This window comes from Egretta garzetta, unplaced genomic scaffold, assembly GCF_000687185.1.
Source record: "Egretta garzetta isolate BGI_Z169 unplaced genomic scaffold, ASM68718v1 scaffold68, whole genome shotgun sequence".
Classification (NCBI taxonomy): Eukaryota; Metazoa; Chordata; class Aves; order Pelecaniformes; family Ardeidae; genus Egretta; species Egretta garzetta.
Window position 1 is genome coordinate 212,321 of NW_009260774.1, and position 15,175 is coordinate 227,495.

General features: G+C 38.2%; 1 protein-coding gene across 1 annotated transcript in view; it reads left to right on the forward strand.

Annotated features, from left to right (window-relative positions):
* Positions 1 to 346: 346 nt before the first annotated feature.
* NUP107 (nucleoporin 107) overlaps positions 347 to 15,175 on the forward strand; it is a gene marked incomplete at its 5' end in the record, with an annotated part of 29,929 nt that continues 15,100 nt past the window's right edge. The window contains 11 exons of the mRNA XM_009646250.2: positions 347 to 539; positions 1,770 to 1,859; positions 6,156 to 6,271; positions 8,129 to 8,264; positions 8,803 to 8,906; positions 10,766 to 10,893; positions 11,211 to 11,259; positions 12,465 to 12,536; positions 13,025 to 13,113; positions 14,003 to 14,081; positions 15,086 to 15,168. Coding sequence (XP_009644545.2) covers positions 347 to 539; positions 1,770 to 1,859; positions 6,156 to 6,271; positions 8,129 to 8,264; positions 8,803 to 8,906; positions 10,766 to 10,893; positions 11,211 to 11,259; positions 12,465 to 12,536; positions 13,025 to 13,113; positions 14,003 to 14,081; positions 15,086 to 15,168 — 1,139 coding nt within the window. The remainder of the gene's footprint in view (positions 540 to 1,769; positions 1,860 to 6,155; positions 6,272 to 8,128; positions 8,265 to 8,802; positions 8,907 to 10,765; positions 10,894 to 11,210; positions 11,260 to 12,464; positions 12,537 to 13,024; positions 13,114 to 14,002; positions 14,082 to 15,085; positions 15,169 to 15,175) is intronic.

Here is a 15,175-nt window from a genome sequence, read left to right on the forward strand (position 1 = left end):
GCTCTAGGAACTGTTAGCGACTGTTTTGCCCTCCTGCAAGACACGGGAACTTTCCTAGTCTGGGGCGATTTTGTGTATCTGAAGGATAAAGATCAAATAGGGAAATCGTGTCGTTCTTCCGATTGAATTTTTTCAGTTCAAAGTTGTATTTCATACTGTCGCATGGCTTACTGGCTTTTTTTTTTTTCCTCTTTTTTTTTTTAAAATGAGAAATTGTCCATTGTGATGTAGGAGGACCAAAGTGTGGGTTTTCAGATGAACTCATTTGCCCGAGCTGATGAGGAACACTGGATGTTCTGTAGAGGACACTGGACATCAGTACTTGAATTGGAGATGACTTACGCGTTGTTTAAGTTTCCCAGTTGTGGAGTTACTTGCAGCAAGAAAAAAATCTTGTTGTGTGTTCTGTTTGGATTCACTTGCTTACTTTGTGTCTACGTTGCTGTTCTCTAGAAATGGTTTTGGTGACATGCCATCCCCGCATGATGCAGAGATGGCCAGACCTGGACGGAAGCAAAGCTCTCAGAAGAGAGTTTCTAGTATCCTTTTTCTGTGAAGACTTTTTGTCTTCTCTTTTATAGTTGCATGCTGTGTTCACAAGGTGTGTGTATTTTCACCAACACTTTGATTTTGAGCATGTGGGGAATAGTTTTCAAATATACAGCAAGTTACTCTTCGTTTTATACCCGTTTAAAGTGAGGAATGTATGAAAATAACGTGAAGTTGTTATCTGATTTGTGAGGTATTCTGCAGTCAAAATTTTGCTATTGGACTGTCTCATATTTTCTCCTTCTCTAGTCTGTTTTCTTTTCTGCGTGGCATTTTCATGCATTAAGGAGAAAAAATTCAAAACCAAAACTATGATCCCCGAGTTTTGAAAAAAATAAAGTTTTCTTCACTCCATTATATCTTAATTTTACGGTTTTATGCTGTTTTGCATGTGCTGTGTTATCAGAGTATTGTGATTATTTAGCATATCTTAGCTTTCCATCCACACTAATAGCAAGAGGAGCACACAGACATAGATTTAAATTTCCACAGAATTTTTCCCCCATTTATTTACAGTAAGAAAAAATATCACATAATTTGACAGCTAATATAATGGTATTTTTCTGGTTGTGACAGCAAAGGAATCCAGTACATTTGCTCGTCCTTCAGTTTTTTGCAAGCAGAATAAAACTAGTGGGATATTGTCCCTGGTTATATTCTCCCTAAGAATCGGGATGTTCTTGGGCACTGGTATAACATGAGATCCTGAAACTTTTGCACAACTGCTTCTTAGTAAACTGTACCTAGAGCACTGAACCTAGCTGCTGACAGGAAGAAGAAAAGTAGACTAGCAGAGACATTTTTGTTAAAGTCGTCAGCATCCTGGAACCAAGGGAGTACTTTTTTTTAAATGCATTGAGCCTCAGATTTTCTTTTTACGGTTTATGTAGCATAAAACAGCTCCTCATGGGGCAAAAGGATTCTCCTTGATCTGAGCAGTTATGAGGAGTTGAGGAGTCCTGAAACCTGAGCAGAACAGGTCTGGAACTTTGCAGTGTGCCTTTTAGCCCTCCAGCTTTTAAGCTTCTGGTAAAGTATTTTGTGACCTAACTCAGGCTTATGTATGGGACTTTTCTGCTTTACTCTGAAAGACAAGATGTGTATTCTTCATAATGTTTGCGCTACAGCAAAGTATTTTTCCTTTCCAAGTATTCACAATTGCTTTGAATGGAGCCAAAAGTGTGTTTAGGAGAGTGTTTCTTAACTTGTTTATTAATCAGTTCTTACATCCCTGGATGACACTATTGGAAACATGACGCCCAGAGGCCAGTTGATTTCCCGAACTCCTAGTTCATTGCTTCGCCAGCCAGGTAAGACTACTTTCTTTCTTTACTATTTAGTCAAAGGAATAATACATTTGGACTTCATAATTGGTAACAATTCATAAGGAGAAAGGCATGGATGCACTGTAGCGGGTCTAGTGAAGGGGCGCAAAGTTGATTAGGGGATTGGAGCATCTGACATGAGGAGAGGCTAGAAGAGCTGGGATTGTTTAGCCTGGGGAGGAGAAAATACCTCATGGGAGGGAGTGAAAAGATAGCCACTCTCTTCTTTGTGGTGCCTAATGAAATGACAAGAGGCAGAAGGCACAACAAGATATACAGGGAATTCTGTTTAAATATAAGGAAAAGCTTTTTTACTGTAAGGGTGTTTGAATGCTAGAACTGATTGCCCAGACAGTCTGTGGAGTCTCCATCCTTGGAAATAACCAAAGCTGACTGGACAAGGTCCTGAGCAACCTTTTCTAGTTGATACTGCTTTGGGCAGGGGGATGGAGCAGATGTTCTCCAGAGGTTCCTTCCAAACTCTGATTCTGTGATTCTGTAGTTAAGCACATTTATAAATATGGAAAAAAACACCTAGTAGCAGTCAATGTATATGTTCCTGTGTTATATATTTATGCTGTTGCTGAATGCCAGTGGATTTTTGCCTTTCAGTTTTTAGACTGTATTTGAGCTTCATTTTCTTTGTTTGGCACAAGAGCATGTCCAGTATAATTTCACTTTCTGTCAAGTACCATGTTAAAACTGATTCTTCCCTTGCTAGTCAGCATTCTAGTTTGTTCTGTTTCCTTCTTTTTCACAGCCTTCTTTTGGTATTGCAGTAGCTTTTAATTCTTCAAGATTGTCTGTCATGTCATGTCTCAGGTATTTTTCCATCCGTGTTTTTGTGGCAGGTTAATTCTGTTGCTGACCTTTTTACCACGTGTATTTATTGGTTGCACCGGTAAATGATTTCCCTCTCCAGTAGCAGGAAAAGAAAATTAGACAGTACATGTCACAGAGAGGCTGTGGAACCACACACAGTGGCTAGGGTCAGGTTGCCCTGAAACCTCCCAGTCTCAACCCCCGTGTTCTGCATCAGCTGACCCGTATTAGGAGTGTGTTGGGAGTTATTCCCAAACTGTCACTGGTGCAAAGATATCAAGTTCCAGAGAGACTGATTCTTCACGATTTCTCAGGGTTTCTGGCAAGTTCTGTGTAGCCCCTGCTTGTTCTCATTTAGTGTAATATCTACTGGCTTCTGTTTTGGCAGCCAGCAGCAAAGATAAATGCTGTTAGTGTAAGCCGCCTTCTCAAGCATGAGGTACTTGTGTGTCAGCATTGACAGCTCTTGCAGTGAAACTGCAAGTTGTTCTTAGTGTTGACTTGACACTAAACATACCGTGAAAAGGTTTGTACTCCCTTAGAGACTCCCTCACTAGTTGTGGCTGAAATAAATAAGCTTACCCGTTCCTCACATTTCAATGTCATCATCAGGATTTACCTCCCTTTTTCTTGTCACAGTTTCTTCTTGTAGTCTTTATTTTGTCATCATTCAGGCATTTACACAATTCCTCTTTTTCATCATCACCTAGCCAGTGCGTTTTCCAGCAAGCTCCAAGAGAACAGTTGCACCTTCTGCTGCTCCACATCCTCCTTTTGGGACTGCTTTGGACATGGGTGATATGTTAGTTGTTTTAAGAGATAAGCATTGTGTGTCATATTGTGATGGTCAGAGAGCACTTCAAAATCAAGTGGCTCTTTTCCCACTTTATCTTCAAATTAGAACATGTGACCTTTGTCTGTCTTCAGTGAAGATCTTTATTTCAGTTAGCACGTTGATCAAACAGCTTGCTGTGATTTTGTCACTGTGAAGTTTCTCTATTTCCAGAAAGTTCAACAGTACAGAATTTCAGTAAGAGGTAGCGTACGGTTTGCTTGTGCAGCAGTTGCCCCCAGAAAATATAGAGAGTTGATGTCAGGTAAAAGTAGGGATCACAGATGCAAAATACTCTGATCAAGAAGGTTTAACGTTGAGCAGTTCTGTTCATTTGTATGGCTGGTCATCATAGAGATGTAACATCAGGAGATGTTACTAGACAGCATATACTCTGTAAACCTACCATCTATTTTTTAACAGACTTCAGAAGGAGAATTTCTGGCTTCTGAATAATTATTCTCTCTGCAAACTTCCCTAAACACAGCTGACAATTATCCACGTGTTTCTATGATTTGCGATAAACTTTCTTCAAACAGCATTATGAGTGGAAAGAGTCCTTAAAAAAGGTTTGCAATTTGACGTTCTCGCACTGTTTAGTCCAAAGACTTCTGCGCTTCTTCATTACAACGCTGCATTTCTTCTTGGCATCCTGACTTTCTTCTGTTTAACTTTTGCTGCTGCACCATACAGATTTCATAAGTGTCATCTGCTACGTAGGCTGGAGCTACTTCTCTTTCATACTGTCTGACAATTCTGCAACAAACAAAGCATTGACAGTTTCACTTCTGTTTCTGTTCCCATTGTAGTCTCATTCCTACAGTGGAACATGAAAGTGTTCTTGTGAAGTGCATCCATTATCTCCTCTCCTGGGGACAACGTTTTTTTGCTTCCTTTGATGTCAGTTGCTCCTAATTGTGGATTTGTATTTGTATTTGACATTTGATTTGTATTTGTATTGACTGTATTTGACGATTATTCAACATATTTCTTCTTTGCCACCCTTTCTGAGCCTTGAGTGCATTGTATCATATGGGTAGGGGGCTTTATAGTGACTATTTTCTGGTACCATGGAGGAGAGAAGAATGATGACCCATTAACAATTTAAATGCTTTGATCTACAACTTCAGAGTCAGACTGTTAGTGTTAGTAGCCATCATTCTAGTTCTACAGACTGAGAATTTATTTGTCTCTTTGACCTTTACTATGCCTGACTTTCACGTCTCAAGAGTTTAGGGAAAATTTATTCGTGATAATTCAAGGTGTGTGCTAATACAAGGACAGAAACCTTGGGACAGAAACCTTTGGTTCTTCAGCTTTCTAGGTCTGTGTGAAACTGATGCATGGAAAATCAAATCTGCCTATTGATGCGAAGCCTTCCAGGGTCCCTGTGCCCATTTGCAATGACCTTGCCCCCTTATAATTTGAGAGTGACAGAGATCTGACAAGATACACTCTTGCAGTCTTCAGGATGAGTCTGATGGAGACCTTGGACATGTTCTTCATTTTGTGGTTGTATATGATGTCGTAGACATTTTTGATGTCTCTGATTCCAGCAGCCCTTAAGTCCAAAAGGAAACGTTAATGATGTCGATGCTGACTGAAGCTATCTTGGTATCAAGAACTGCTGCTGATGGCTATACAGACACTTCTGTATCTCCAAATTTGCTAACAAAACTTTGGGACTGTGTGTCACTCCCTCTTTGCAGCTGTTGACGCAGCTCCTGATTTGGCGGTCACTGTGTTGATGCAACCAATGTTTTTTAAATGACTTTCCAGGCTGTTTGTGGTTGATAAGAGGACCCAAGCAGCTACTGTCTTGATGAAAATTCTGTGGTCTTTGTGCTGTACAAAGGTCTGCTGTGGAGCACCCTGTTGTTACAGGATGGAGCATTTATCATCTTGCAAAGTAATGTCTCCGTTTTTAACATGGGTCAGGCATTCCTTGGAACACTAGCCACTGCACTGATCTGGAGCAGATGTAGTGCTTGGTAGAGCAGACTTGTTGCCTTTTGCTTTAAGGGTTCGGAGGCCAATTTCCAAGAAGGAGTGACTGGAGATTTATTGCTGTTTATGCTCATGGTGTGAGCATACCAATGAACTCTTCAGTAACCGAAGGTGTGTCACACGTTCGGTGCATGTATACACTCGCGTTCCACCTGGCTTCAGACTTCTATCTGGAATGCTGCTGCACTTGAGGAAGAACTGAAATGACAGTAGATACGCTTTGTCTTTACGTTTATACATGCCCTACTCAGAAAACCAGGGCTTGAATATGTTCCAGACTTGGTTACCAGGGTGTTTGTGTAACCCTAGCACAACTAGATGTGTAGATTATTAAGTTCCATTATTGATAATTAACCTCCTTATTTCTAAGTGTTGTTGGCCCTAAGATTTGTTTTTCTTCTATAATTGGCATTTGTAGGTTTGGTACAAGCCTTCTGATGGAAGGAAAATTAAGATGGACAGGAGTAAGTTACTTTTCCATCGGGTTGGTTTGTCTGTTCCTTGTGGGACTGAGCAGGATTTCATAAATACTTCAGTCTCCGTTATAAGGTTTCCTTTAGAGCTTCTTGAATAGAGCATAGTGGCCTTAAATACTTTTCTGAAAAGACTCTCTCTTTCAGTTACTGCACTAAATCGAAGCTCCATGAAGCCATCAGATATGTCTGCCATCCTGGGAACAGGAGGAAAATCTCCTCTGATTCTGCCAGCTCCTGGACTTTTTGGCAATCTGTCAATGGTAAGATGGTTAGAGCACCTTTTCCTCTTTTGATCCTGTGAAACTTATAAGAAACTACAAATTTACAGTATTTTAGTGCTGTTGTGCCAAGGACAAACTGTGGGCGGTACAAGTTTGCTATTACTACTATTGCTGCTTGCTGCTGGTATTATTTATTACTGCGGTGTTCTTGGAGGTGATGCAGTGAGGAGTAATAGACGGGTTTAAGGACTTGCTAAATACACCATGTGTGTTAAGCTAGTCCTTATAATGTCAGCTTGTGACTACAAAAATCTTGACTTTGCTTGTTTACAAATTCTTCAAAGACAGTTCTACGTCAGCAAGTTAAACCTTCAGAATTTTTCTTATTTTATCACTCTTCAGTATTAGGCTTCACTTGAATGTTAAAGCTTGGACTTCAAAGAACAAGCTTTTCTGATACTTTTCAGATTGTTATTTACCTTCTACTGTAATGTCTGTGGAAAAACACTTTGGAAAAGTTTTCAATAAGGATGTCTGAAGTATTTTGTCTCCATTTCTTTTTAAATTAACTCAAACCAAGTTAAGATGTCTTTCTGTATGCGCATTTTAATTCATTCTCCCTTCTGGTTGTTTCTGTAGTTTGTTACAGCCCATCTGTTTCTTTAAATTATCAGGTTCTGGGGCCTAGCTGATCAACATGTATACAGCTCTTAGCAGTGGCACTTTTCCTCTGATTCAGAGCCTCTTGTCATTCTCTAATGAGTGTTTTGTGAGTGCAGTACACTTTAGGTTAGCATTTAGTGCTCTGACTTGAATCCAGTTGAGATTAGCAGGGGGAAACTTGGGACTAGACAAAGGCTTTCACAGAGGGTGATGGAAAAAGGACTTAAAATTATGTCTTGTGGAAACTTACTTGCTGGTAGATAAGAACACTCATCAGCCCTTTTTGTATTTTCCACAGAGACCTGATAAGATTTTATTGGAACTGAGTTTCTTGTTGTTTTTACTCTGTAGACAGAGTGCTATAGTGTTCTGTTCTGGCTGGCTAGGGGCCAATAATGGCAGAGAGAAATCAGGCAAGAGGAATACTGTGGGTAGAAACTGGGGCATAAAAGGAGGAATAGCAGGTATATGTCCACATTTTTTTGCATGTGCTTAAGAGGCTGCTACAGCAATGTCATCTGAATCCCTGTTCGTCCACCGCTCTTTGAGTAGGACCATTTTAAGAATCTGGAAAGAGAATCAACCAGTGGCACATCTCTAGGCCTTTGTATAGCATTAATCCCTGCTGAGAAAGCAATCGCTGTCATGGAAACAGCTATAGGAAGCTGTCCTGACAGTGCAGTATATGTACAGTCTATCCTCTGTTTTGGCCACTTTGCTGCTCTGATGTCAGATATATTATCAAATACCTCCCAAAAAGTATAGATATGTCTTTTTTTCCCCCTTTAATATTCTGATACTTGCTGTTACTTTAAACATGTATTGCTTCATTTGATCAAATGGTTTTGAGCAATTCACCAAGAAGGTTGAAAGACTGTGATAAATGGTTGTGATTCAAATGTTAACTATTTTGCTTAACTTTTCACAGCTGCTTTATAACTTAGTCAATGTTACTCTGTCATTTTTTACTTTGAACGACAAGATACTAAGTAAACATATAGTGTAATAGAATAGGAAAGTTTAGAGTTATTTGTTTTAAGATGAAAAGTGATACGTGGTGTTTTAAAGTAGGTCTTATTAGATTAGCTTCTATTTAGTTATTTCCTGAACAAAAAATGAGAACTTCCTTTAGAATTGCTCTGTTTATACCATTTATATAGAATGAAAAGAACTTGGAACTAGGCTTATAAGAGTCTGCTATTTATTTTCCTTATGTTCTTTTTATGCTTTTAGTTGGATGAAAGCAGCTGGACAATGGCACTCTCACCACAGCAGACAGGAATGTTTGGAAATCTAGACATGTCCAATATGACAGAAGACGTCACTATGAGCGCTGTACTGTTGCGTGAGGATGATCCTGGGGAAGCTGGTGAGACAATCTGAAGTTTTTGTAACAACTTGCTACATTTTTTATTTATAGGATATAAATACATATGCTCTCTTTTTTTCTGTATTATTTTACTGAGATATTTCTTTGTCAAAACCAGTCTAGTGGAAAAAGTTCAGAAAGTTATCTCTTCCAGTTACTGGAGTTTTGAGAGTTTGTCTCTTCTGTGGAACCTGATGGCACGAATGGGATGCTCTGGTGCTGTACGACGCAAACGGGATTAGTTTTGTGGAGATACGCAAATGAGTTTGTTGTTAAAACTTTCTCAGATGACATGTTTACTGCACAAGTTTTATTATTATTTGACTTACCTCGTAGCTTCTGTATATCTTACTATCTTAGGTGATAAGTTCTTCTGACTATAGAGGATATATAAGTAGTTCTTATCATCATTGTCCTCATTTAGATTTACGAAAGACAAGGTGCCTTGTCATCAGAAGGATTTTTTTGTAGCATGTTGAGGTTTTTTTACCAAGTTGTGTCTGACTAATATGGCAGCTTCTTCTTAAATCTGTTTTAGCTACTATGAGCATGTACTCGGATTTTCTGCATTCCTTCCTGAAGCATACATCAACTACCATTTTCGATCTTGTAGATGAGTATGAAAGTATTTGTAACAGTCAGGTAAGTAGTTTGCTTGGTTTTCTATTTATTTTACAGTCCCTTCCCCAAGTATTTTTCTTTAAGCTGAGAAGTCACAGTGCTTACCATAGATAATTTAAATCTTCCAGCTGGTTGCAGGCTTATGAGTCACTGAACACTAGCATTGAATAGCATCTCTCTTTCCTCATACACTACTTTGGCACAGGAATACCCATTGTGTAGTTTGCTGAATACTAAAAATGTCATCTGGCTGCCATTCTGCTGCAAGTGTCAAGTGACAATAAACATGAGCAGATGTATAGCTTTTTTGTTAATGATAATAAACTGGATTTAAAAGTACTTATTTCTCTCTGGTATAAATAATTAAAATCATTGTATTACAATGCTTTAAGAGTTTTCTGCTACGTTACTAATAAGCTGGTAGCAGAGGGCTCAACATTAGGTTTAAGGTATCTCTGCTTTTAGACACTTTTTCTTTATTTGATTGGTTATTGACTGACAGTTTAGGATCAGCAGGGGTTGACAGTTTGAAAGGAAGAAATTATGACGCTTCTGTCAGTAAGTGTTCATCACACACCAGGGGGGTGGGCAGGTAATTTTTTTTAAAGAGATTTCATACCTGTGTCTATGTTAAGAAAATGCATTCATGGTAGAAGATTGCTAGCCCTGTTCTGTGGAAATTTGTTGTTGGGGCTGAGTTGCAGAATGCAGAGATCTCTAATGAGGCATGTACCACAATTGTGTTCCCAAGTGGGAAGCAGATGAGAGAAGGAAAGTAAATGTGAACTTTATATTTTGTGAGATGGTGCATCTTCCAAGGTCTCTTCCATTCCTCAGGTTTGAGAATATATCCACCATCTACAAGATCATGGAATATAGAGTGGTTGGTTTAAGCCACCTGGAACTGTGAGGAGTTGACTGTATGTTGCCAAGGACCTACAAAAGTAGAGTGAAGGATGTTGCTCCAAGGGTTGCCTTGGATGTTGCTGACAGGGCTTGGGATGGGGGTGAAGGGACAGCTCTGAGCTCTCGTGCTGCCTCTTAACTGTACCCTGAGATCAGTCCACTGGCTCCTAGCAGCCATGAACTCTTTGCATGTTTTCTGGGAGATAATAGAAAGGAAGAGAAGATCCTGCTCCTCTCTTGCATTGTAACAGTACACTTCAGTCTTTCCTCCAAATCTGTTGCTCACCTCCCGCTTGAAAACTGATGAACATATTGATGCCTGACAAATTGGGTACTCCAAAAATGTAAGAGTTTGGGGCCATTCTTAGAAGTAGTAGGAGCTCTGGAACCTAGCTACTGACGGAGAAGGCTTTATTGTATAAGTTTTCTTCATAATAGATAAAGGAAAAGATAATAGAATTTCTTTTTGGTGATACTGTAAATTATGTGGTAACCAACAGTTTGGGTTTCCTCCTTTGCCAGAGCTAGAAAGTAAAGAGTATCTTTCAGGCACTGATAAATACTGTTAGAAATACCTGTAGGGCTGACTTTATGTTAGATATTGATGTATATAGAAAAAAAGTTGGGGGTTTTGGTGGTTTGGGTTTGGTTTTTTTTCTTTTTTTGAGTGGTTGCTTTCTCTCCCTCCCACTGTTTTGGTGCTTTTTAATTGACTGACATAAGCTGTTTTTATCCTGGGTTTGTACAGTGCCTTGCAAAACAAAGCTACTCCCTTGGTTTATGCCGTCTAGGCTGCATTAATATTATTTTTATTAAGCGAATTTATGGTGTGGAGTATCATCTACCTATTTTAAGATATGGTAATCAGACTTGGTTGTTGAGAGCATTCAGGATAATGAAAAGATTGCTGTAATGGCTTAGAAAAAAATACAATGATGGGCAATATTAACTATGTACAAATTTATTTACCTCAGGTGAATATACTAGGGAAGATAGTTTATCGGGCAACTCCTGGACAGCAAAAGTTTTCAAAAACTGCTAGTGTCTTGTGGCTTCTCAAGCAGGAGATGGTAACTTGGAGACTGTTGTCCTCGCTTTATAGGTAATCCCTTTGAAAAGCTTGTTGTGTTTTTCCACTGAGCTGACTTTCTTGGATGTATTTTTTATGAATTTATAAATAAAGAGTGAAACAATTAAGTTCCTATTAATAATCTGTTTATGGAACTAGGTGCTGATATATATGCCTATTGTCTGTTTACAGAAATGAAAGTTGTAAACGGGCCTATTCTTACTACTTTTGCAAATTCTGGTATTTTTTTAAAAGAGCATTTTTGTAAAGGTATTTTTAAGCACTTACGCATTCTGCTGAATTTTCTCAGCTTTATTTTAATCATTAACGTTTTGCACTTTTATTTCTAGAGACAGAATACAATCTGCACTGGAAGATGAAACTGCATTTGATATCACAGTAAGCTTGGACTTTTGGGGATTTTTTTAAGCAATATAGTAAGCTAAATACAAGCTAAATGCTTGTATTTTATTTTTACAATATCAATATTGCAGCCACTCAAAATTCAAAGGCAAAAGAATGTAAACAAAAATGAGACTGAGTTGATTTTTTTATCAAGAAAAATATTAAATTATTTCATATATTGTGAAAAGTGATTTTAAACGTTTAGTTCTAAATAGAAAATGCTAGTGTAAAAATATTATAAACTATACTTCATGTTTTATTTCCTTAAGTATTCCACATACACTTGGAAAGTCCACTAGAAATAACTATTTATTTCTTTTAAAAAGTTGCATCAGTAGCAGTAATGTTCCCATAGGTCGGAGATAGTTTTGCTTTTCCTAAAAGAAGACGACGTGGTCTCAAGCTGTCTGGCATTTGCAGTCCTGATTCCAATTTATCTCAAGAGAAATCCAATTTTTTTTAGCATTCTTGTTTCAGCTGTATTCTTGTCTATGTCAGTACAGTGCTTCCAGCCTTTGCTGCCAGCATATGCTTAGGAAGACAAAACAATAAGTAAAGTGACTCTGCCTTTGTAAAATTTATGATCACATTTGCTTTTTTTCTCAGTCATAAAATAGCTTCCTCTAGGATTCCCACTGCTAAGTTGTCACTGTTAAATTAAACACTGTTGTGCCAAAAAACAGTCTCCTCCTCCCCGTCTTTTTTAGGAAAATGCATCTTCTGTTCTCCTTTTGTTGCAAGTCTCATGAAAGCTACGTTAATGCAGGAGAGCAGATAGAAGGATCAGGGTTCTGGTGTTGGGTTTGAGTTTGTTGGGGTTTTTTTTCACTTGTTTATGCTAAGTGTGCATATAGTCTTGGAAAATGTAATCTTTTATATGTATACAGTAATAAATGGGATTTGGAATAATATGAGTGCAGTCAGTGGAATCAGTGGGTCTAGTATGTAGTACCCTTCTGTGGTCATACATTTGTGAGTTGTATTCTGAATCTCATTTTTACATTTTTTAGTGTAACTGGATGTAAATGATCCACATAAAACAAATTTATAGTGTCATCTCTTTATAATAAAGGGGTAGGGGGACAGGTAGCATACTGAACTTGTAGAAAGTATGAGTTACTCTGTGTTTGGTTTGGTATTCGTGGGTTTGTGGCAAGTTTTCTTTTCCGTGAAGTAATAATCAGCTTTTTCTTAAATAGGTTTTAACTGCTAGTGAAAAGACAAATGTAGACAACTTGTTTCAGAAAGATTCACTTGTTCGACAAAGCCAGGTATGATGGAAAGTTTTTAAGATGAGAATGGAAATAGATCAGTAGACACTCATGTTTACAACACTAATGCTCTATGCACTTTATTAAACTGTTTCTAGTACTTATATTTGTATTCACTGAAGTGTGTTTTTCTTTGTATGCGTAAAAATAATGCTCTCTGGTTTCTAAAGATCAGAAATGTTTTTCAGGCTAGTTTGGAAATGATGGAAGGCTGAGGCTATTCCTATTTGGAGCATCTGTTACTGTTAATGGTGATTAATAAACTGTTAAGTAGCACTGTAGTAACTACAGCATCTAGTGAGAAATAGAGATCAAGTGCCTAAACAACCTTCATAGTGGATACTTAAAATGAAAGTGGAATAGTCTTCAGGATGTATACGCCTTTGGTTACCATGTAGATAACTAGGAGATCCAGAGATGAGAGGAAGGCAGTTAAAATATTATTTGTTACATGCTTGTTTTAAAAATGCCATTTAATTTTATTCCAGCTGGTGGTAGATTGGCTAGAGAGCATTGCCAAGGATGAAATTGGGGACTTCTCCGATAATATTGAGTTTTATGCAAAATCTGTATATTGGTGAGTTGGGACTTTTTTTGATTGTATACATGCTCCCATCAAGTGTAAGATTCACGGACACAGAATCACTCTTAAAAAGAAGTGGATTTCTAAAAGTTGAGCAGGTTATTCACTTCTTTAAATTTTTAGATGTAAAAATTGAGACCACCTACCCACTGAAGTATGTCTTCTCAAAAGTCAGTTACTGATTTGGGGAGGCAAGGATAGAAGGAAAACCATCAAAGCAACTTGGTTTAGTCTTAACCTGGATGCAGGTTTGATTTTTCATAATAAGGCACAACAAGAGATGATCACCTGCTGATCAGCCTGTTATTTATGCTGGATAAAACCATTTTTATTGCGTGTTTCTCAGGTGGTCATTTCTTTGGCTTTAATTTTTGTCTGTTAAGTTCTTGTCATCACTTTGTGTCATTGACCCTTCACCAGAAGCCATTATTGTCATTTTTATTATCAATGATTGGTTTCATGCCAGAAAAGACCAAAGCCTGCCTTTGATATTAGATGCCTAGAATAAACCTGCTTTTAACGGCCAGTGAATACAGGCTTTTGGAATCATGTTCATCCTAAGTTGAATTTCCGTCCTAGACTGACTTTATAGTGAATGCTTATGGGAAATTCTGCTCATGCAGAAATCAATTCATAGTCAAATACATGAATGATTGAAATAACGGATGTTGTTGAAAGATATGTGAATTGATTGTAATATTGTACTTTTTGTGAAATGTTGCGTTTTCACAACAGTAACACACCCCCTTGATAAAACAACCAAGCCAAGTGTGTCTTCTGTAACCGTATTCCATGCAACAAAAAAAATCTTTCAATATTTGTCTCTTATTAAAAGATGTTTGCTAAAAAAATATTTTTCTCAAAAACATTTCACTGCTTTCAGGGAGAACACACTACATATCCTGAGGCAGCGACAGTTAAGTACGTACATTGGAAGTTCTCGAGCTCTGGTAACAGAGTTGGTAAGTATTATTTAAAAATAAGATTTGGTTTCAAAATAGGTTAGAGAGAGCATATATGGTATTTTCACAGCCTTCCACCAATTTTTAGCCAGTTGTACTCTCCAAAAGTAGTTGTACTGTCTAAAAATTGCAAAATATTTAGGTTGGAAAAGACAAAAATTAGTACAGGAATTGTGAGGCAGGACACCACACTTCTGGAGCTCCTTTTGGGTTATGTGGGCTTCTGGTTTTTTTCAGCAGTCACTTCCACACCTCCATCCCCCATCGCAAGTACCTGTTGTCTATTTGGTGAAGTAAATAGCTTTACTAGTACTTTTTATGTCTGATACAAACTCATGTTCCTAACCAGAAAAGCTTGTAAAACTGTTCAGAAGCCCTTGCAGATAAGGACATGCTGTCTTTATACAGTAACTAGTACAACGAAACAAAGTCCTGATGGGATTCCTCAAGAGCTACTATGATAAAAGCTAATAGGAGGAAAGTCAAGGAAAGACAGGACTGTCCAGTAGAAGGAGGTAATGAACTGTCTCAGTGACACCAAAGCGGTCGTAGAAGATTAGTTCAGTTGGGGAGTGATCTGAGGCATTGACTGGCTTGACAAAATCTGTTTGGATTAAATAGAAGCAAGTACAGCTGTTGTGAAAAGCCTTCTCAGTTAGAAAGTGGAGGAGGAGAAGCAGGTAGGTAGGTAGACAGGCAGAAGGGAGATGGATGTTTGAAGGTGAGAAGAGGTAGAAGATGAGAAGTTTGGGGCAAAAAAACCCAAGGTGGTAGAGTAACTAAAGAAATTGCAACGGCTCCTTCTGATAGGAACAGTGACAGGAGGGGAATAGAAGAAATAAGAGGAAAGATGGGGAAGTATCATGCTAGATATTATGTGGGTTGTACAGATTGTTGTGCCAACTGAAAAAGTGACTCCAAATTACAAAACAAGGCAGGAAATAATTGGAAGAGACAGGTAGGCGTTTGTGTGGATGCATGGTGACTTTTTTTTTTCCTTGCAGGATCCAGATGCTCCTATAAGACAGAAACTGCCACTTGATGATTTGGATCGTGAAGATGACGCAAGGTTATTGAAGTATCTCTTCATTCCC